Raw genomic sequence first — 22,515 nt, 5'->3', positions numbered from 1 at the left:
AAAAATTAGATCCAAAAGTTTTTTCCCCTCGAACTATTTTCTTTTTTCTTCAAAAATATGTACCTCAATCTAACCGCAATCAAACCCAATCAGATTAAAATTCCATTCATTTTCGCAATCAAGTTTTTGATATAAATACAATGATACTTGTTATTTGAGTCAATCTTTCTACAATTTGTGATCAAAGTGTTTCTATTTCGATGATAATAACCAGTGAAATTCAATCTCAAAGAAAAAGTCTTTCAACTATGAAAAGTCAAAATAGCCGTTGGTTTACCTAAAACAAACAACAAGTGAAAGTGTTTGGGAATTTCAAGCGCCATCAAAGATCAACAGATCAACAAAAGTCTTGGATCCACCACTAACTTTGGGATCAACGATAAACTCAACTCTTACGACTCAAATTTCAGATCCTGGAAGAAAAGGTCTAAGTGTTAAAAGATCTGTTAATCTGACAAAACAACTTGAGCTCGATCTTATTTACGCCATTGTTCCTTTCATTATTTGTGACGAAATTAAACAGAAGCAGCCGATCTTGATGAAAGTCGATACTAAAAATTTCACTGAATCTAAAATTGATCTTCCATTTTCAAGTTTTCTCGATTCTAAAGTCAACTGTTTCAAATTTGATGTAAACAATTTACTTTTTCGTGGATCATTCATTGCTCTAGGAGGTTAGTACTAACATAATTTGTTGTTCTTTTCAAAAATAACATTGAATTTTTGATATTCAGAAACTCCGTTGGCTCTTAAAATCTGTTTACAAAAGAACATAAATGAAAACAGTTCATGGAAAGGGTTACCAAAGATGAAAAAAATACGGAATCAAGTTATTCAATTCTCTCATGTTCCACTGGATGATGTTTCAGATGTTCCCCCTTTTCGAGTTTTGTCAACGTCTGAGTATGAAAAAATGTTCATATGTGATCTTTCAATCATCGAATCCGCTCAAAGCTCACTGGAACCGAACGAAAGAAGTGCTAATGATGAGAACTCTATCATCAACTCGAAGTCCGTAATTAAAGATCAAAGATCTCAAAAATCTCCGATAAAAGTGAATGACAAAAGAAACATCGTCCGTGAATCAACAATTGTCAAGAAGAGATCTGAAAGTAATCTTGATCAATCATTTATTGAAACTACGATGGAAAAGATAAACAACCAAGTTCAAGAACTGAGTGAAAGATCATCTGTCCTTTCAAACCTTGACACCACAGGATCTATTCTGATTTCAATCATTAATGTTCTCGATAATTTTGAAAGATAATCGATCTTAAGAAAGAGAATGAAAAGGAACTTTCATATTCTGTTCCTGAAATTGATTCTACATACAAATTAAGTGTTAAGGTGAACCTTTGCAGCTTTTGGCTTGAAACACGAAAATTAATCTCCGAGTATCTTCTTCTTTCTATTAAATTAGAATCAGATCTTCATCGAAGGTTTGATTCAGTTAGATTTGGACCTTTACGAGGCTGCAATTAAACAAGCGAAGTCATCCAATCCAGAATCATTTGCTTATGCGTTGGTGAAATTCAGTTTTCCTCGATCTTATATTGATGATGTGGTTCTTGGAAAAAAAATTTACGATAAGAAAGATTTTGATGAATTTGAAAGAGCTCATAAATTGTCATGTATTGCTAAATATCCTTTGTCTTTCATATGGAGCTTTCCAGATCCGTATGGATCTAGAATGCAAGGATCATTCGATGTAAAAATCGGTCATGAAAGATTGAGAGCTTTTTTCAGTAAGTTATCTTACTTATAATTAATTGTAATATGGATCATTTTTTCAACAATACTAATTGATTTAAATGTTTCTTCACAGATCATACATTTCGAAAATCGAATATCTTTTCATATTCCAAGGATGCTGAGAAAAAAGTTCGAAGAAGGGTTATGAAAGAGTTATGTTCATTGAATCGTTTATCTCAGAAAAGAAAAAGATCAGAAGAAGAAGATCATACACAAGACGATCCTTGGGAAAATGCAGATTCGCATAGCTTAAATGAAACTGAAGAACCGACTGATTCAAGTATTCGATATTGAATGTTTCGATGATCTTGTGTAACAAGAATCCATGAAAGACTTATGATTCTGAAATAAATGATCAATCTACTAATAAAATAATTGATTCTTGAATTACTAAAATATTTGATTGTATAAATTCGATGAAATAATTTCTGATTACTAGAATAAAATCTAGAATAAAACTAAAATTAAAATCTATTATCCAATTTCCTCATTAATTCTTAGATAACAATAAAAAAATGAAATATGATTTTGAGAGTCCAGAATTTAGACCAATCTCTTAGTAAGATCAAGAATCATTTGTTTCTTTGCTTACAGTTGAATGAAAATTAGTCAAAATTGATCGATTTTGACAAACCTTTGAATCAATTGTGACTCTTTTTTGAGCAATTTGCATGTCTAAAACTTTTCATTTTTGACTCAATCGCAGTCAAAATTGACTCAATTTAAATCAAAAATTTTGACTCAAAATTGAGTCAAAATGGCCAAAAGAACCTACTTTTTGACTCTTTTTTGACTCTCTTCTGTTGATTGGGTACTGAAAACATCAGTTGAAGTAGTTAACTAAATACCATCTCTGGGCCAAGCACCCACTCTAGGCCAAAGCTTCCACTCTGGACCAAAGCGTCCATTCTGGACCAAACTTTCTGGGCCAAAGTGTCCACTCTGGACCAAATTTTTTGGTGATTTTTTTTGGCGCGAAATTTGAAAGTAAATGTAAATACCTGTATATATAATTGAATGAATGACTTTTTTTTAATGAAATGATAATTTCTAGTGTATCTAAATAATGATTTAAAGGCCTCGGCCTCGACCATCCTGATGGAACCATTGTTGTTTGATGCCTAATTCAGAGCCCATTTTCCTGAAAATCCAATCAATAAATGAGATTTCGGCGGCTCCATCTTCACCCTCTGAAATTTGTAAAGATGTTTTTAAAAGCCAATTTTCTTGGAACAACTGAATGTTCCTCTTCGCCTCAGCATTGAACTGCTCATCAATGGCTTTACATTGATCAACCAATTCATCAATCTTGGAATTGAGATTCCTGGTTATTGTAGTTGCTCTTGCTGTGATTAAACGATTGAGAGCATACTTGCAAATCCTTCGCACAATATACTTCTTTCTCTCAGTCAGACTTGGGACCCTCTCAATTAACGAAAATATTAAATCGATCTTATGATTGAGAGGACCTCTTTGATTGAGAAAATCTCTGACAAGAGATGATAAATAAAATTAGTTGATTGAGGTTGTGATACTATTAACCTACCTTAGATAGTTCATGAATTCCTCCTCATCAGATTCAGATGGTAAAGTTGATGATGATGATGATGATGGTGGTGGTGGTGGTGGTGGAGATGATGATGATGATGAACTAATCATTATAATTGAGTGATAACTTTGCGCAATTAATAAGAATTAATTATGGTAAGAATTAACTTCAATGTAAACAAAATGTTCTACGGAGAACAAACATATGGTAAAAATGTGTCGCCATCTATATTTGACTGTATGAACTAATATTCTACATGCGGTATATTTGAATAGGATGATAATGATTAACGTTTGATAAGTCTAATATACTTACAATTAAGTTTTAATAGGTAACAATTAACCACAATTAAGCCCAATTAACTACAATTAAGTGCTGATAAGTCCCAATTAACCACAATTAAGCCCAATTAACTACAATTAAGTGCTGATAAGTCCCAATTAACCACAATTAAGCCCAATTAACTACAATTAAGTGCTGATAAGTCCCAATTAACCACAATTAAGCCCAATTAACTACAATTAAGTGCTGATAAGTCCCAATTAACCACAATTAAGCCCAATTAACTACAATTAAGTGCTGATAAGTCCCAATTAACCACAATTAAGCCCAATTAACTACAATTAAGTGCTGATAAGTCCCAATCAACCACAATTAAGCCCAATTAACTACAATTAACGACACCAGTTCACAAGGTTAATTTTCTTACCGGAAGATGGCAGCACTTCTGTGATTTTCATTTATCATCATTTATCTTCCAAACGGATGATAATTTTTTTATTTTGTTCACAAATAAATGTTCAGAAAACTCATCTCTTCATGATGATCATGCAAAGTTCATTCAGAGTATCATGCAGTTCATTTAACTTGAATACGCATGTTCTCAGACGTAACTTTTGTTTTGACACTTGGGGTATATAAGGAGAGGACTATCAATGATTTTCCTCAGTGAGTCCTATGCTTGATGTTTGGCAACTTCGCCCTGATAGTAACTAGTGATGAACGTCTAAGGTAAATCTTATATACATTGTTTCACCTTACTTCGTCTGAGTCTCAATCTCAACTGACAATTTAATCGTGATACCAGTGCCACCTGACGGATAGTTATTAAACTTTTCAACATCAACGCCCTCTAGTAATTTTTTTGTGAACTCACTCATCAACGCCACCTCGTGGTATTATTTCTTACTTTTTTTTCACCATCAATTAAAATCATTGTATTGAGGTAAGTTTGTTGACTAGTATATGAAAAGTAGATCTCTAGTGTTAAGATTATTCTTTAGGACAATGATTATTATTCCCCTCGAAAGTGTTTGTGCTCTTGTTGATCCTCGTACAAGGAGGAATAATCCGTTAGAACCAATGGATCTACCGCTTCCTTCTGGTTATCGACCAATCTCTTTAACAGCCAATCAAAGAGCTAAGATTAGACGAAGGAGAAGAATAGCCGATATACGTTCAAGACCTGATTCTGATAATGGTAAACTTATTCATTATCTCCACTGTGGTAACCGTTCTCTGGAAAAAAGCAAAAAAGAAAAACTAAAGTCGGATTGGTGGTTACGAGAATCAATTAAAAACAATGAACAGATGAATGGACCATATTTCACAAAACACTTAGAAGCTGAAAAAGAATATAACAAATTTAAGAATCAATCAGAATATTTCCATAGATTAGCAAAACACAATTAAACAACCATAATCATTTCACAAAAGAGATCTACTTTTCATTCTTCATTCTTTTTTTCATTCATTTGTATTAACCTAATATTTTATTTATATATAGATGATACTTTGCCCCTGTTGTCAAAGACAATATGATGTCTTACCAACATATTTAGTCCATCAATGTGATTGTCGTTTCAATCCATGTAAAATGATGGATTTCATGGAAGGTCCACCAAGTAAAAGACCTAGATTGGAACCAACACAATCATCATCATCAAGTTCCTGCTCTTCATGTTCAAATTGTAGTGACTGTTCTCTTTGTGCTGAAGCCTTGAGAAATATGGTTCCAACTATTGAACAAATCGATCCACAGCAACCAGAACTTTTTCCTGATCCACCAATTAGAGTTGAGCCAGAACTTTTTCCTGAACCACCAATTAGAGTTGAGTCAGAACTTTTTCCTGAACCACCAATTAGAGTTGAGTCAGAACTTTTTCCTGTACCACCAATTAGAGTTGAGCCAGAAGAGATTATACTATCTTCACAATCAACTATAGATTTATCTTCTGATGAAGAAGATGAGCAACCAATGGATTTGTCTGTTATCAGACCGTCTGTCATCCAATTTGCTCCAAGAATCGGTAATGTTGATCAAGGTACCTCACCTATTCACTTTTCACCAGAACCAGAATCAGAACCAGAACCAGAACCTGAACCTGAACCAGAACCAGAACCTGAACCAGAACCAGAACCAGAACCAGAACCAGAACCAGAACCAGAACCAGAACCAGAACCAGAACCAGAACCAGAACCAGAACCAGAACCAGAACCAGAACCAGAACCAGAACCTTCGACATCAAGAGCTCAACCAAATAATCAAATCGGTACTGGTATCTCTTTATCGTGTGATAAATGCGGAAAGACGTATACGAGACCGAAATATTTAGATAACCACTTAAAAGTATGTGGCTTATCCATAACTTTTCACCACCCTGAAAATGCACCAGACAGATTCGGTTCATTCGTACTCATAAATTCTGCATTCAGGAGATATTTAGTTCAATATCGTTCACCAGATATTGATTCACCGGATATCAATGAAGTGATGACGACTAAATTTGAAGATATCAGGTCACTTATCAACACTTTAATTGATGAATTTGGAGCAATTAAGTTCAGTATCGGTATAATTGTTCAGTTCAAAAATGAAACCACTGAAAAGACTGATAAAGGTTGGTTTGAATCTGATCTTACCCCTTGTTTAGCTGGTTCGAACAAAGATTCGTTGATTAACGATTCATATGAGTTCTTATGTGATCGTATCGATCAATTTACTCAGCGTGGATCTGGATGGACTGTCAACAAAATCTTGTCTATTGATTTAGCTGCTGGTAAATTCAAACCTTTTCGTGGTGGTTGTAATAACAACCAGATTCCATTATTTCTTAGGAACAAGAAATGTTTGATCTCCCCTCAAACTGATACAGACTGTTTCATGTTTTCGGTACTAATTGGTCTCCATAAGTCAAATGGACATTGTGGGAGAACGAGCAACTACACACAGTATGTTGAAAATTATGACTTCTCTGACGTTCGTGGGATTGTTTCTATAGATAAAATTGATAGATTCTCACAAAAATAATCTATCAATCAATGTCTATACCTGTTATCCAGATAGCAAAGCTGTGGTACCACTCCAAATCTGTGATCACGAAAAGGAAAAACATGTTGACTTATTTCTAATCAATCAACATTATTATACAATCTCAAATTTCAACCGATTAGTCTCTCACACTGAGAAAAGAGCTAGATTTTTCTGTAAAAGATGTCTTTGTTCATTCAGTTCGAGTGAAAAGCAAGCATTTCATTTAAATGAATGCCAAAAAGTTACTGCTCAAAGACTCATCTTACCGGATGTTGGTAATTCAACACTCAAAAGGAATCAATTCCGTAAAGAGGTACAGTTTCCTGTCTGTGTTTATGCAGATTTTGAAACATTGAATGTTAAAAATACTTGTGAAAATAATACCATCAGTGATTTGGTACCTTGTAGCTACGGACTTGTAGTAGTCGACTGGAATGGTGAAGTTATTAGTAAAGACTTCTATCTTGGTGAAAATGCAGGAGTTAAATTCTTAGAAAAGCTCATAAGTCTAGAGCCATTGATACGTCAACACATTTCTTCAAATATCAAGCCTTTGTCTTTAACTTCTTCTGAAGAAAAACAGTTTAAAGATTCAACTGTCTGTCATATTTGTTCGAAACCTCTAGGGACAAATACAAGTGTTCGTGACCATGATCATCTCACCGGTAAATTTCGAGGTGCTGCTCATCAGCTCTGCAATTTGGAGTATCAAGTACCTAGTCAGATTCCGGTTGTATTTCATAATCTGAAAAATTTCGACGGTCACATTATAATCAAAGCTCTGAGTTCATCGATGTTCACAAATAAACCTCAAATCATCGCTCATTCCACTGAAAAGTTTATTGGGTTCATAATCGATAATTTCAAGTTTATGGATAGTTTTGCTTTTCTCCCAGCAAGTTTGGATGCTCTGTCAGCAAATTTATCAACTGATGATAAACTATTTTATCTCAGTCAGCTGTTCACTGGCGATTTATCCCTTTTAATGAAGAAAGGATGCTTACCTTACGAGTACCTGGACTCATTTGATCGATTCACTGAAACTTCTTTGCCAAGTCGAGATCAATTTTATTCAAGTCTAATGGAATCATCAATTTGTGACGAGATATATAATCACGTCAGAGACGTCTGGTCTCATTTTGACTGTGTAACATTGAAAGATCTTCACGATATTTATCTAAAGACTGATGTTGTTCTATTAACAGCAGTTTTTGAGAACTTTAGAAAAATGGCACTTACAAGTTTTGGTATTGATCCTCTTCACCATTTCTCTTCACCTGGTTTGACTTGGGCTGCAGCTCTAAAGACAACAGCTATCGAACTTCAGATTTTTTCTGATGTTGATATGTTGTTGATGATAGAATCGGGAATAAGAGGTGGTTTGACAATGGTCAGCAAACGATATGCTAAGGCAAACGACCCTGAACTACCGGCTTACAATCCAGAAGAACCTAATAGTAAAATTTTATACTTGGACGTCAATAACCTTTATGGTTATGCTATGTCACAGTATTTACCGGTTGATGGATATGAATGGTCTGATAAACCGTTAGAGGACATTTTGAACACTTCAGATGTATCAAGTGTTGGTTACATACTTGAAGTGGATCTAGAATATCCTTCTGACCTCCATGACTTACATTCAGATTTTCCTCTAATACCAGAGAAAAGAAAAGTTGATTCAACAATGTATAGCTCCTATCAACAAGAGCTACACACAGAATTGAGGAATCGTGGAATCAAGTTGGTTTCCTCCACTAAACTTGTAACTACTTTCTTACAAAAAATCAAATATGTTGTGCACTACTCAATCCTAAAGTATTACGTTGAGCTAGGAATCAAAATTACCAAAGTTCACCGAGTGATTAAATTCAATCAATCACCCTGGTTAGCACAATATGTCAATTTCTGTACTTTAAATCGTCAAAGAGCAACGAGTGACTTTGAAAAAGACTTTTGGAAGTTGCTGGTAAATTCCATCTACGGTAAGACGATTGAGGACAAACGGAAACACCTTAAAGTGGAAATTGCACTAAAAGATATTGAAGCAGAGAGGATGATGAGGAAGAATCTCGTCAAAAAGTTCATTATTCTGGATGAAGATAAAGTTATTTTTCAAATGAAAAATAGTGCAGTAAAGATGGATAAACCAATTGCCGTTGGATTTACTGTCCTTGAATTGGCAAAGCTCAAAATGTACAAACTACATTACGGACAATTTAAACCACATTTTGGAGATAATATGTCATTATTATATACTGACACAGATAGTTTGATCTACCATCTCAAAACTGATAATATGAATCATGATCTTCAAATTTTATCTCACCTTATGGATTTCTCCAACTATCCACAATCACATAATCTTTTTTCAAACGAGAATAAGAAAAAGATTGGGTTTGTTAAGAATGAAGTTGCTGGTGATGAAATCTTAGAGTTTATCGGGATTAAGCCAAAACTTTATGCACTAAAGACATTATCAGACGTCAAAAAGAGAGCAAAGGGAGTTCCCCGAGTCTCACTGAGTAAGATAACTTTTGATGATTTCAAGAATTGTTTGATGAATGAGTCAACTGAAAATGGAACAGCTTCAAGAATCCAATCAACCAATCATAATATCCAAGTAGTATCTCAAACAAAACTTATGATCACACCGTTCGAAGATAAAAGATATTACCTTGATAAAATTAACTCTGTACCATATGCACATTACAAAATTTATAACAATCTTATTTAATCAAATCATATATTTAATCAAATCATATATTTAATCAAATCATATATTTAATCAAAAAATCATATATTTATTCAAACAAATTTTATTAATCATTTTCATTTTGATAATTCAAAAAATTAAATATTTTTTCAATACATGAAACAATTTTGTCTCATTATTAATATGTTCACAACCGCGAAATAACTTGTAAAAGTCATTTAGATTATAAACTGAAATTACAAATAGAAGACAGAAAATCCACAAGCAACTGATAAGTTACCTTGATATTTATTAGGGTTATATAGATAATAATCAGATATTTTCTCAATAAATGTAAGTATTAACCCTTGAGGTTTCCTTCCGAATGAATCAAAATAATGGACTATTTTATTCGTATCGAGATACACTGCGACCCAATGACTCCCCTCTTTAAAGCTTTCATCTAAATTGATAATGATTGCTTTATCTTTACTGAGATTTGTTGGTAATCGATCGATCGGGAAAACACCACCAAACCAGGGAACATCAGTAAGTAATTCAATTATATCTTTTGTAGTCAACATTCTTAATAATCCAAATTTACGTTACGGTCTTTATCAATTGTAATTAAATTATCGAATTGAGCAAATACGATAACTTTGAGTGATTGTTTCAATCGATCACTGAATTTGATGTCAAGTCTTATATTACCTCTTTTAATCAGAGATAATGTCCCATTCTCAGCACCAATTGATCCATCAGGTGAGAGATCAAATGCAAATAAAGTTGATGATTTACCATATTCATCATATGTAATATTAAGTTGTGGGATACCTTCATCTTGTCCGAAGAATCGGTACAAATTAATAAATTCTCTCATATAATAATTAGAACTGAAATTAGGTGAGTAAGGTATTGATGGAATCATATTCCCATCAACATTAAGTGAAATGAAATTCGTATTGAAATGTTTAAATTGAAACGGATCAAGGTAGATGCTTTCCTCTTGAGCAGCATCTTTAACTAAACCAATTAATATTCTACGAGGTAGAACACCATGATATACATTCTCAATTGAAGCAGATGATTGACCTGAAGGAATTGAGAAAACTCTAGTATCGTTCCTTGTTATGAAATACTTTGCAGGACCCTTTTCAAGACCTGCAATTATACTTTTCTGAGCTTCAGGGAATAATTTAACACGTTTAATGTGTAAAGAAAATTTCTCAAATTTGATCTCATATTTAGCTGTATCAGCTGAATCATATTTGATTAATGAAAATCCATCAGGACTCTTAGTGAATCTAAATGTTAACGGAACACCGTTAATTAAAAGTTTATCCTGTTCACATAATGGAGAATGTAAACGAAAATACAAGTCAAAAGATGATCGTAAATTAGTTTCAGACACTTGGAATCCGGAATCCATTGGGTTGGGAAATCGGAAAAAACAATCTTCAAAATAAGATTGGTAATGGTATGTATTATTGGCTTGCACAGTATTGACTGCGCCAAGAGATAAGTCCACTTGTTCAAATAACGAATTACCAAAATTAGTAACAGCTTTAACTTTATTTGCTTCTGTAAGTACTGCACCAGCAACTGTTTTAACACTAAGATGAAGCATTGTACATGCCAAATCTGTAAAATCTTCACTTGCTGGAACATTAATTTCATAAAAATTACTAGATTCAAGACTTGCATTAGGACGGTACTCAACTTCATAACTACTTTCAATTGCTGTTTGTGTTGGTGGGATTGAAAATACTTGTAATTCAGATTTGCTTGCAGGCATAGATGATTCATGTAAGTACTCCATTATCTGAATATATCACGTTTCTTTTTCTTGATTATTTTAACTTGTCGTTTTCTCTTTCTTATACCACTACCAGTTTGATCAACTAAGTCACTTAATTTACTCAAACCTTGTTTTGCTGCATTTCTTAAACCCTGTTTACCGTGAGCCTTAAATGAAGATTTAAAGTCACTTCCAGCAAGATAATCAGCACCAACATTCATACCAGTTCTTACTAGATGTTTAGTTAGAAATTTTAATATTGGGACTCCATAACGTGCAAAAACTGATCCAATTCCGTATCCTCTCTGATATGGTTGACCTCTAAAGACAGAAATATCAGATATTCCATATCCAGCTTGATGCTGGAAATGATGACTGAAATCACTATCACACGGACAATATATTTTTCGATTCATTTTTAGTTTAATTATTTAATAATTTTTTCTTAAACAATTTCTTTTCGTTTAAAATGTAAACTTAGAAAGACACGTCCAGATTTGAATTTAATATTATCACCACTTTCATCGACAATTCTTATACTTATTTCCTCAATTTGATTCATTCTAACTGGATAATAATATGGTGTTGTAAATGTAATGTGAGCTAATGTATCACCTGTATTTTTATTTAAAGGTATCACTCTCAAGACTCTTGCATGAGTATCACCAACTAAATGCTCATGTATAATATCAGTACAAATGAACACTAAATGACCTTTAGGTCCAGTATCAGGTTGATAAGGAGCAGTTATTTCAAATGAACCATTTTTCTTAGCTTCAGGAATTCTCTTTTTGAACACGTACCAATCAAAACCGAGAAGTCTAAAGAACGATTGGTCATTAAACATTGGATAAAGTGGTTGTAAAAGTTTTTCATGACGTCCAAGTTTCATTAATATTTTATCTTTTTCTTTCCCATCATCATTAACTTTAATTAATTCCAGTTTCGGAGGTCTATTAATACCTCCTACTTTTATACTTGGATTTTCAGAAAGATAAGCTTTTTCCATTTCTTTATTGAAATTATCAATAATCCGATCAATTTTATCACTTTCACTATACTCAAAATTATATGTATGATGAATAGGAAATCTTTGAGAATAAGACTCATTATAATTGAGTGACCATTTAACATTCATTCTATTTCCTCTATGTGCAAGAGGGTAAATAATTTCTTGAACAGCTACTGACCATTCACCATCAAGAATAAGTTTTTTAGGTAATCGATTAGTAAACTGAGATAATGTATTGTTTTATAAATATCCATACTGGCATTAGAAATAACATCAACAACAAATTCATTCGACATTTTCAATTGCATCAACCCAGGAATTGAATTTATCAGGATATCCAACCCATGAAACGAAATATTCTTTCTTTTTAGTACGTGGATTTATTCTAGTTCTTAAAACTTCATTAATCTTATATAAATCAGGTTCAGTCACAGGATAGATCTCATCATGATAAAAAATCGATGTAACTGGTTCATTATCATAATCACGTAGACGATAAACATATCCTTGAGGTGTATGTTTGACTTTAGTTATATAATAGATTTCACGACTCCATGTTGATGTTGCACCTTTCTCGAAAATAGTTTTAGCTCTTGTTATTCGGACACTGTCTCCTACTTGGTAAGGTTTTTGTTTCTTTTTATTTTTCTTTTGACCGCGGAAAACATTACTAACAGCTAAGGATTGGTTAGTTAATGCTTGAATTGGGGTCATTTTAATAGTTCGATGATATGAATTATTGTATGAATTGATTATTTTATTTAATACATCAATATATTTGTGTTTGTTTTTATAATGTAAATATCGATAAATTCGGGATCTTAATGTACGATTGAATCTCTCAACAATTGCACATTTAATTAAATCATCAGTTGATGTGAAATGATTAATATTAAGTTTTTGTAAATATTGTTTTAAATATTGATTAACAAATTCTTTTCCTTGATCAGTTTGTAATTTTTCTGGTTTTCTCGATTTGAATATTTCTTTGAATCCGTTAATAACTGTATTTGAAGATTTATCTTTTAAAGGTATTGCCCAGGCAAATCTACTTAGACAATCAATAACAACTAATAAATATTTATATTGATCGTTGGCTCTTGAAAGCCTACTCATATCCATAATATCGGCTTGCCATTGCTCATCGACTTTATCAACCAGAATAGGTAATCTTGGGAATGGTTTTTTTCTTTCACGGAATAAACTATATGTTTCCTGGTTTTTTAACCATGATTCGACATCATTGAATTTTAAATTGGAAATTTTAATTCTTGCAGTATCATATAATTTTTTAATACCTCCAAATGATCCAGATGATTCAGGATCATAATATATTTTTTCTAATTCTTGTTCGACACTAGATCCTCCCATTTTAAGTCATTTATAAATTCAATTGCTTTTTCGTTCTTAATTAGTTTAACTGCCTCTGGATACTTTAATCTAATCATCGTTAATACTCTTTTTGCACCATTTGGGAATTTAGTTCTTGCACCAACCGTTCGTAAGTAAGTGATGATTTCATCTATATTACTAGCATTTGAAGGTATTCCAGCTTCATTTGTGATTTTCCCTTTATCTGTAACTAAACCAGGGATCCCTCTGATTAATGATGTCAGTGTGTCTTTAGCATCCATTCTTGAGTTTGAAGGATATGGAGAGACTCTTACAGGTTCTGGTGGTAAACGATATGGACTTGATGTTTCCATTGGTAATGTATCGTCTTCCGATTTAGTATCAATTAAAGTCCGATCATTTGTATGTGAAACTGCACTTTCAAATTCTGATGGTTCTGATTGTTGATCTTCATTATAAAATTCAGTTCCACGATAATTTTGATGTTCGAGATTATGTTCTTTTGTTCTTGCCAACATGTTATTGATGAATTTAACTTTAACTTCAGTTGGTAAATTTTTATTCAACATACGTCTAGTTACACTGGGTCTCAAAACATTACGTTTATATTGATCTTCAGAAACTAAGTACATTCGGGTTACTGTATTCATTATTTCGACAATTTATTTGCAGAAATTGTTGCTAATAGTGTCAATGCTGGTTTAATTAATAATGGTAAGAATCCACCTTTCTGATTAATCAGATTTTGTCTCTGTTTCAATGTAGATTTACGAGTGAGAAGACGTAAATCTTTCTTATACCGTTTGAGTTGGGTTTTATGTTTAGGTTTCAAAGGTATTACACCTTTCAAGATTTGTTTAGCAATATCGGTAATTACTGGATAAATAGATTTAGGTGAATTGGAAATGATTTTTCTTCTTTGAATATGTGATTTTGTCTTTGCTAGCTGTCGCAAGCAAGAATAACACTTGAGTGCACGTTTAACCGTCATTTTTAATTAACTAAAAGAATCAAACTTCTTATACTAAATATGCTGTTATAAATGATTCTTCATCAAGTACATTTGTTAGAAATCTAGTTTCTATTGGTGTATCAGGTTTTAAATCGAAAAATAAATATGAATATGGTTTTCTTGTTGCATCTTCATAAATATCTTGTAACTTTTTAACTTTACCAGGTAAAATCTGTCTTCCGATATTAGTTATCATTGATTGATCACGAGGATTTTTAAAATAAACTACATATTGTGAATTTAATGATATATTTCTTGATTCTTTTCCACGAGTGAAGAAGTTTTGTACTAATAAAATAACAGATAAGTTACGATGGTGAGATCCTTTAGTAAACAATTCACTTATCACTTTTGAATTTGTTGATTCAAACATTAAATCATCAATAATAATCCATTCTGGTTTTATACCATCAAATTTTTGTATTAAATTTTCAGGTAAACCTTGAATAAAATTAACATTCGACATTGAACTGAATATTTCCTGGTATTCTCCGTAAAAGTAAGTTATCTTTTCTGGTGGTGGGTAACAATATTTATTAACATTTGAAACTAATTGCTTAATCCAATAAGTTTTACCCGAACCTGTTGGACCGGCAATCATCATTGTAAATGGATGACGTAAATAAACTGAGAAAGTTTGCATTTTGAAGATTTAAATTGTTTATTGTTTTCTATTCTTAAGTAGATTATTGAAAAATCTGAAAAAACGTTTTTTACGAATTTTTCTAATGAAAATGATTAACGTAAATTTTTTGAAAAAAGAAATTTTACAAAAAAAGATTAACATGAATTTTGAATTAAATGAATATGAATTTTGAAAAAAAATGAATATGAATTTTTGGAAAAAAAATGATTAATAGAAATTTTGAAAAATGATTAACATAAATTTAATTATCAACAACATCGATTCCATGTTCTTTAACATAATCCATATGTTTCTTCATATATTGGACAATATTTAGTGAACATCTTGTGTTCACGTTAGAAAGAGAGTGTAGATAGCACGGTTGTTTTAACTGGTCAATTAATTTGTATGAAGCACCATACGTTTGATTGATATTAATTTGAAGGATATTGAATTTATTCAATACAATTTCTGCTTCAACTGATCGAACGGCTACAATTAATTTTGATTTGTTCCTGCAAGCTCTATAAAAAGTAACACATAAAGCTTCCAATTCATCATAACTTAAACCATTGGTGAATCCATTATATTTTAATCCGTGATGGTACTTCTCGAGGTATTGTATCTGTTTTTCCTCTTTAGGTGTTGGTTTACATTCACAAAATTTACCGACTTTCACATGAATTAAATGATCATCACCATACATTGCAACCTCTTGTGGATGATAAGTACCATTAACATAGATACCTTGAGTATCGAAATAAGCACAAATATATTCCATGTTGACTGTTCAAAGTTTGAATGACAAATGAACTTGTGTTCACTTGATCATCCCTATTTATACTGTAGTTTGACGAGTGAGCAGAAAAGTTTCGGATCGGACTGAGCGAATCGAGTGAGTGCAGCGATCTAGTGAAGTGTTGAGTAAATCATCAGCAGTAACTAATCCTAGGTTGGATAGATAACACTTTTCAGGCTCGACTTTATTACTCTTATTGCTGTGAATTTATGTTCTAATAAATTCTCTTCAGTTGTTAATAAAGATAATATGTATAAGTCAATTGTTTGATCGGTAGATCCGATAACAAAAATAGAGCAGCAGGAACAAATGGTGGAACTTCTCCAAAAGTCCATTGGAGTTAGAATATACGAATCTTTTTCATTATTTTAATGTCTCACCCTGATTCTCTTGATTTGCACGTCATAGAAGAATGCTTGTTCATTACGTAAGTCCTTGTTGTTGTAGAAATTAAATACAAATTTAAATTTGATGGTGTTAACGATATTCCAAATTTAGTTGGTGAACTATTATAACTATAACGTATATCCAGTCGATTACACTTTTCACTTCGAGAAATTTTAAAGATGATTGGACCATTAAAATTCTATGTTCAGATTACACAACCCATTTTGATGTTTACTCTTCAAAGTTCAAATGACAAATGAACTTTCATTCACTTGATCATCTCTATTTATAGTGATTTGATTCTGTCCATGAACTGCGCAATCGCAGTTTCAATTTGTTCGACACTTTTCGCTCCAACAATTACAATTGATCCAGTATGGAAGTACATGATCGTTAGTCCATTGAGTTTTGTATATTGAGGAATAATTCAGGTTCGTAACTTGTATCTTTCTTACAATATAAGTGTTTTTCAGTATTGAATCTAACTGAATTATAACTTGATGCTGTTATATTAGATATTCTAATGAATGTTATTTCACGATCAGGGAACGTTTCCATTAATGTCAGAATTGTCATGGGTAGACTTTTGAATCCAGTTGCTGTAACTTTTCCTGATGCAAAAACTAGCAGCACACCATTATCAGTTCGTATAACTTGAGCATTGAATTTTTTCTTTCGATTTGTATTATCGACTTTGATATCTATTGGTCCTATTGACCATATTGAAACTATATTATCGATCCGATAATCAGGCCAGATTGATTTGGTCATATTTAATATTATCAAAAAATAGAGCACGGAATATTAGTAGTGAAATGACTGTTATAATTATGAAAATGATGATTCGTAAAATCATGTTATGTTTCATGGGGGTCATCGTATCGAATGCTCATCCTCTTTTTATACTTTTGAATTTCCTGCCAAAAGTTGTCCTAATACCCTCATATGTCTTAGAATCTTTTGGAATAAATTTGAAGTTCCCGGTAAAAAGTTGGTCCAGTATGGACACTTTGATCCAGAGTGGACACTTGTGCTAGAAATCCCTGTGCTAGTATGGACACTTTGATCCAGAAGTGACACTTTATAGAGTAGAAGTTCACTGAATGTTAGTTCAGAGTTAAGTACAGTAAATGTTGGTTCTATTTAAAAATTTCCCGCTGAAATTATGTTCGTAAATAAAGCCATCGAATGTTGGTATTAGTTCCAGAATCTTTTGAAACTATTTGAATTTCCCGCCAAAAATTGACCTGAAATAAGGTCATCGAATGTTGGTATTATTTCCAGAAAATGTTTGAATTTCCCGCTAAAAGTTTGGTCCAGTATGGACACTTGTGCTAGAAACCCTGTGCTAGTATGGACACTTTGTGCTAGTATGGACACTTGTGTCAGAACCGGTCTTTGTCTAACTACTAGTTGAAATATATCTCATCACATTATTAGATAAATCAAGAAACTTAAGATGTTTAAGATTAACAAGTGACCCAGGGTCAAGAGTGTATGGAAAGTGGTCAATTTCCTCTACCATAACATTAGACAGATAGAGTTCATCAAGATTTGAAAGATTGGTGAAAAAATTATTTCGTATAACGTACAGCTGATTGTTAGACATTGACAAATATCTTAATGACAATGACAACGAACTGAAACTTGCTGGCTCAATGTCCATCAAGTGATTACCTGATAGGTAGAGCTTTGCTAATGAGGTGACACCACGAAAAACACCTTCCGACAAGTGATTAAGATTATTGTTCTCGAGGTTCAAGTAAATCAGTTGGCTTAGAGATTCAAATGTTCCAACTTCAATTGATGAGATCTCATTATTTTCGAGATACAACTTTTGTAACCCTGAACACGAAGCGAAAACTTGTTTAGTCAACTTTTGAATTTTATTCCATTTAACCAGGATTTCGAGGCCAGACTGGCCTGTTAACGAATCATTGTGTACAGTGTAGATTGTGTTGTTATTGAGTTGAAGATATTTCAATGAGGACGGAAACTTGGATAGAGAATCAGACATTTCGATCAACTTATTACCCTGAATGTTGAGAAGTGCAAGATTAGCCAAACTCGCCAGTGCCTCATTCTCAATCACCTCAATTCGGTTGATCAGCAAATATGAAAAATATTCGGCAAATATGATATCAATCCTCGTTATGATATTTTTTGCCATTGCCGACTTTGTACTAAAAGTTTCGAGGTTAACGTTTCTATTTGTTTATTAATCTGTAATTAAAAATACACAAAACATCGGAGTTTTTCATCAATGTATCAATTGTTCTATTCATCAATTTGTATACAAATTGTACATTGTATTTAAATACTACTCTGTAATTACGGTTATTGATAGAGAGATGACAATGATTGAGATTAGTATCTAATATTTCTTTCAATTTTAGCTATTTCCCTTTATCTGTAATCTTAAAAGCTATTAACATCTCTCAATCGTTGAAAAACAACAAGCTGTTTTTTCCTTTTACTTCTTTAGCCTTCCTTTTCATCTTTTATAATATTACAACAAAGATATATAAATGCAGCTATTTCTACTTCTAGACTCAAGATGAATACGAAATAAAATCGAAATGATATGCTGCACAATTTTATAAATACAAGATATGTAGAAACCTAGAAAATCGCTGTGATGAGACAAAATTTTTTATTTAATTTTACACTAGGAAGAGCCTACTTAGTAAATCCTCGATTGGAACAATTTCAGTTTCAGTTTCATCGTGTTAACCAAAGGCTCTTTCCTTTTACTTCTGCAGCTTTCCTTTTTATGTATTGTATTTTATTATATCAACTAAAATAATCTCTCTCTCACCTCATTATAGAAATAAAACCGATTTGTAATATAAATCGGATGGAAACATATCTGTCTCATCGTCTTTTCTCTGGTATTGATAATATGGATCCTGTTGAGAATTCAATCAAGTTGTTTCCATAATTTGATTCATTTCATTTCTTATTATGCAGATAATTGAGATGATGAAGGTAATTATGATGAGGATACAGGGAATACACGGCTTTTATAGTGCTGCATTCCACCTATTTTAGCTAGTCCATTCAATCGGCTGTATATAGATAACGGATCCGAGGGAAGGATTGTAGGGTTATTTTTAGGCCTAGTCCCACGCTAGAGGCTTCTCTTTCCCAAATGCAGGATCAAAGCATTAGTACTCGCCTCTGTTAGAAGTCGAACTTAGAGCTTTAAATTTAGCAAGACAAATGATGAGACGGTCTCTGGGTGCTAACCACTGGACGAAAGCAGAGAGAAAAAAAATGATGATATTTTTTGACGTTTGAGCTTACCCTTTCCTTTTTCTTTTGCTAATGAAGATGAAGAAGCAAGCGAGCGAAAAGAATCCCTGCCTAGAGTAAACTTAACACAGATGCCAAAAGACACGCTTCTACCATTTCTTTTTTTATCTTTTTAGGACTAAGAGCCCTTTCTTGCTCAATCAACAAATGTAAATATGCATTCAATTTATCAATGAAAATTTCAAAATTTACAGCTGAATGGCATAACTATTCCTTCGACTTTTTACAACACTTGACCTTAGGAGGACAATAATTCAAACTCTTGACAGACAGCAGAATGAATGAAACGATTGTTAAATTATGGAGAATCTTAATGTTTTGCTAACTTAATTAAAATTGATAAACAAATAGGAACACAAAATGGAGTACAGCCTCATCGTGATGAACTTTGATAACTATAATATTTGTTATGCATATAACTCTCGAGGTAAATATACTAGTCAAGGGTATGACTATGAGGGAAATGACTTATTCTATTTTTAACCGTGTTGGCTAGCTTTTCATTGGAAATTAAACCATTCCACTGAAAATTACACTAAATACATTGTGTTTGTGTTTTTTGGCAACCAGATGACGGCAAAAAGATGAAGAAAATTTTTTAAAATCTTTGCAATTTCTCTTTCTCTTATTATTATTTCAAATTACCGGCTGATAGACTATAAGTTAAAATAAGAAATTGCACCAAAAAAAGACTTAATAACAACAATTACAGCCTGTTAATAGCCTGAGAATTGAAGATTGATACTGATTGAAGATGATAAGTTGTAGTAGTGTTAACAGTGTAGTTGTAGCGGTAATGTTGTTGTTAGAGTGATGGTGTTGGTAGTGACGCTGGTGGTGGTGGGATGAGTGATGGTGACGGTGGAAAGATGTTGATTAGTATTTAAGAGGAAAGGAAAGGCTAATTTCACCACTCTCTAATACAGTATTAATACAGTAATGAGTGAAAATATTAATAAAAATTGCATCAGGAAAAAGATTGAATAACAACAGTTGCAGCACTTTGATAGCCTGAAAATTGAAGATTGATACTGATTGAAGATGATAAGTTGTAGTAGTTAATAGTATAGTTGTAGTAGTAATGCTGTTCTTAGAGGGATGGTGTTAGTAGTGACGGTGGTGATACATTGATGAAAAAATTCTGTTTTGTGAATTTTTAATTACAGATTGATAAACAAATAGAAACACATCTTCGACTGTGTATCCTCATCCTAATGCCCTTCATCAGATCAATTATCTGCATCACAACAAATAAAATGAATCAAACTATTGAAACAACTTTATTGCAATTAAATGAATTCTTAACATGATCCGTGTTATCAATACCCGAGAATAGATAATGCGGTAAAGAGAGAAAAGGAGAAATAGAGAGAGAAATTATTTTAGTCGATGGAATATAAACAAATATGGACAATGGAAAATGGAAAATGAACAATCAGTTGAAACTTTGATTGAGAATTGAAGTTGAGTTAATAACCGAGTAAGAAGAGAAAAAAAATGTTAATGATAATAACAATTAGAAAGAACATAAAAAGTGAATATCATTGATGATGCTCGTTGACGCAGTTACGAAGTAAAGCTAGTTCCGCCTCTAAGTCAATAAATTTCAGCGCTCCCACTAGATTGAGGATTGAAATGATTGGAACGAGAATTGAAGTTGATAATCGCGTTAATAAAAATATTATTCTAGTTGATATATAAGTATGCAACTTTGATTGCATTGTAATTGAGTCAATAATATAAGACAACTTGAATAATTTTTCTAGTTACCGTAACATCAGAGGACTGATAAATGAGAAGCGTAAGCCCCTTGATTATGTCAAAATGGATGAAAAATCGCAACTTGCAAAATGCACAATATTTTTATCTCTTATATCTCTTTAATATATTATGAAAATATAAATTCTATAGTTTTGTTTATTTACGACCCCATGTAAGTAAACATGGCTTTCATCAGTAAATTATATTTTCATTGGGTCTATTTCATTTACGTCAATTTTTCGAAGTCTTTTTAGGCAAACTGCAAGCGTCTTTCTTTTTAATCATTGTTTAAAAAGCGTACCTTTTGTATTTTGTAAGCTTTGAAGTTGAGCTGTTCATGCAAAATTTTCCAAACAGCGGTTGCATTAATTTGCAGCTCAGCTGAACACTTTCTGATTGTTGGCTGTCTTTTTTCTGAAATACTCTTGCACTTTTTGCACATTGTCTGGTGTAACTACAGTTGCTGGGCGCCCGACATTTCCGGACAAATCATCGTGTATTGATCCAGTTCTATCAAACTTCTCCCAAAGTCGGTTTATTGACGTTATGGTAGGCACTGATGTATCTTTAAACTGTTGAATAAATCTTCTTTGAACTTCCGAAGCATTTCTTGTTACACCATAGTGGCATACAATGAACTTCCGTTGGTTATCAGGAATTCTGGTACGCATGATATTCACAAGGTATAAGAAAAACGATATGGATTTATAGAAAAAAAGAGAAAATAACTAAATTCAACGGCGTAATAGTTTTGATTTGTTGTTGTATAGAATACAAAAAAATATGATCATAACTATTTTACTTTTTTCAAAATATCGGCATAAAGTCGGAAATACAAATTTTACATTTTTCAACAGCATTCGCTCACTAAACCGAACATTACAATAAATGAATTGATAATGTTATTTAAATCAGAAATGCAAATGTTGCTATTTAAATCAACACATTTCACCCTAATTTTTTGCTATTTAATGGGATTTCTCGTGGATAAATATTTACTTTAAACACAATAATACAAATAAAATTATTAAACAATTAGTCAAAAACTTTCCTCCACCTGGATGAGCTGCAGATTTCATCTGTAGTTAAATGTTAAATATTACGGAAATGTTATTATTATGTTATCGAAACAAATTGATTGCAG

The 22,515-nt window shown here is 32.4% G+C and overlaps 5 protein-coding genes across 5 annotated transcripts; 1 reads left to right on the top strand and 4 right to left on the bottom strand.

Moving 5' to 3' along the window:
- Window positions 1-2,762: 2,762 nt before the first annotated feature.
- Window positions 2,763-3,907, bottom strand: LOC128391537 (uncharacterized). The gene is made up of 2 exons (XM_053351445.1): window positions 3,299-3,907; window positions 2,763-3,241 (listed from the first exon to the last, which is right to left on the bottom strand). The coding sequence occupies exons 1-2, from the start codon at window positions 3,409-3,411 to the stop codon at window positions 2,824-2,826; spliced, it is 531 nt and encodes a 176-aa protein (XP_053207420.1). The 5' UTR covers window positions 3,412-3,907; the 3' UTR covers window positions 2,763-2,823.
- Window positions 3,908-5,087: 1,180 nt separating this feature from the next.
- On the top strand, window positions 5,088-9,351 carry LOC128391197 (uncharacterized). The gene is made up of 4 exons (XM_053351045.1): window positions 5,088-5,581; window positions 6,017-6,473; window positions 6,583-8,599; window positions 8,882-9,351. The coding sequence occupies exons 1-4, from the start codon at window positions 5,088-5,090 to the stop codon at window positions 9,349-9,351; spliced, it is 3,438 nt and encodes a 1,145-aa protein (XP_053207020.1).
- Window positions 9,352-9,895: 544 nt separating this feature from the next.
- LOC128391196 (uncharacterized protein F54H12.2-like) lies at window positions 9,896-11,128 on the bottom strand. The gene has a single exon (XM_053351044.1). It carries the CDS (start codon window positions 11,126-11,128, stop codon window positions 9,896-9,898), a length of 1,233 nt encoding a protein of 410 aa, XP_053207019.1.
- A 1,276-nt stretch (window positions 11,129-12,404) lies between these two features.
- Window positions 12,405-12,833, bottom strand: LOC128391195 (uncharacterized). Its single transcript, XM_053351043.1, has one exon. The coding sequence runs from the start codon at window positions 12,831-12,833 to the stop codon at window positions 12,405-12,407; it is 429 nt and encodes a 142-aa protein (XP_053207018.1).
- A 4,864-nt stretch (window positions 12,834-17,697) lies between these two features.
- On the bottom strand, window positions 17,698-18,465 carry LOC128391192 (leucine-rich repeat-containing protein 15-like). Its single transcript, XM_053351039.1, has one exon. It carries the CDS (start codon window positions 18,463-18,465, stop codon window positions 17,698-17,700), a length of 768 nt encoding a protein of 255 aa, XP_053207014.1.
- Between the last annotated feature and the right edge of the window lie 4,050 nt (window positions 18,466-22,515).

The sequence above is a fragment of the Panonychus citri genome, unplaced genomic scaffold, assembly GCF_014898815.1.
Source record: "Panonychus citri isolate SS breed McGregor unplaced genomic scaffold, ASM1489881v1 Contig00134, whole genome shotgun sequence".
NCBI lineage: Eukaryota > Metazoa > Arthropoda > Arachnida > Trombidiformes > Tetranychidae > Panonychus > Panonychus citri.
This window is presented reverse-complemented; position numbering and strand designations above follow the sequence as displayed.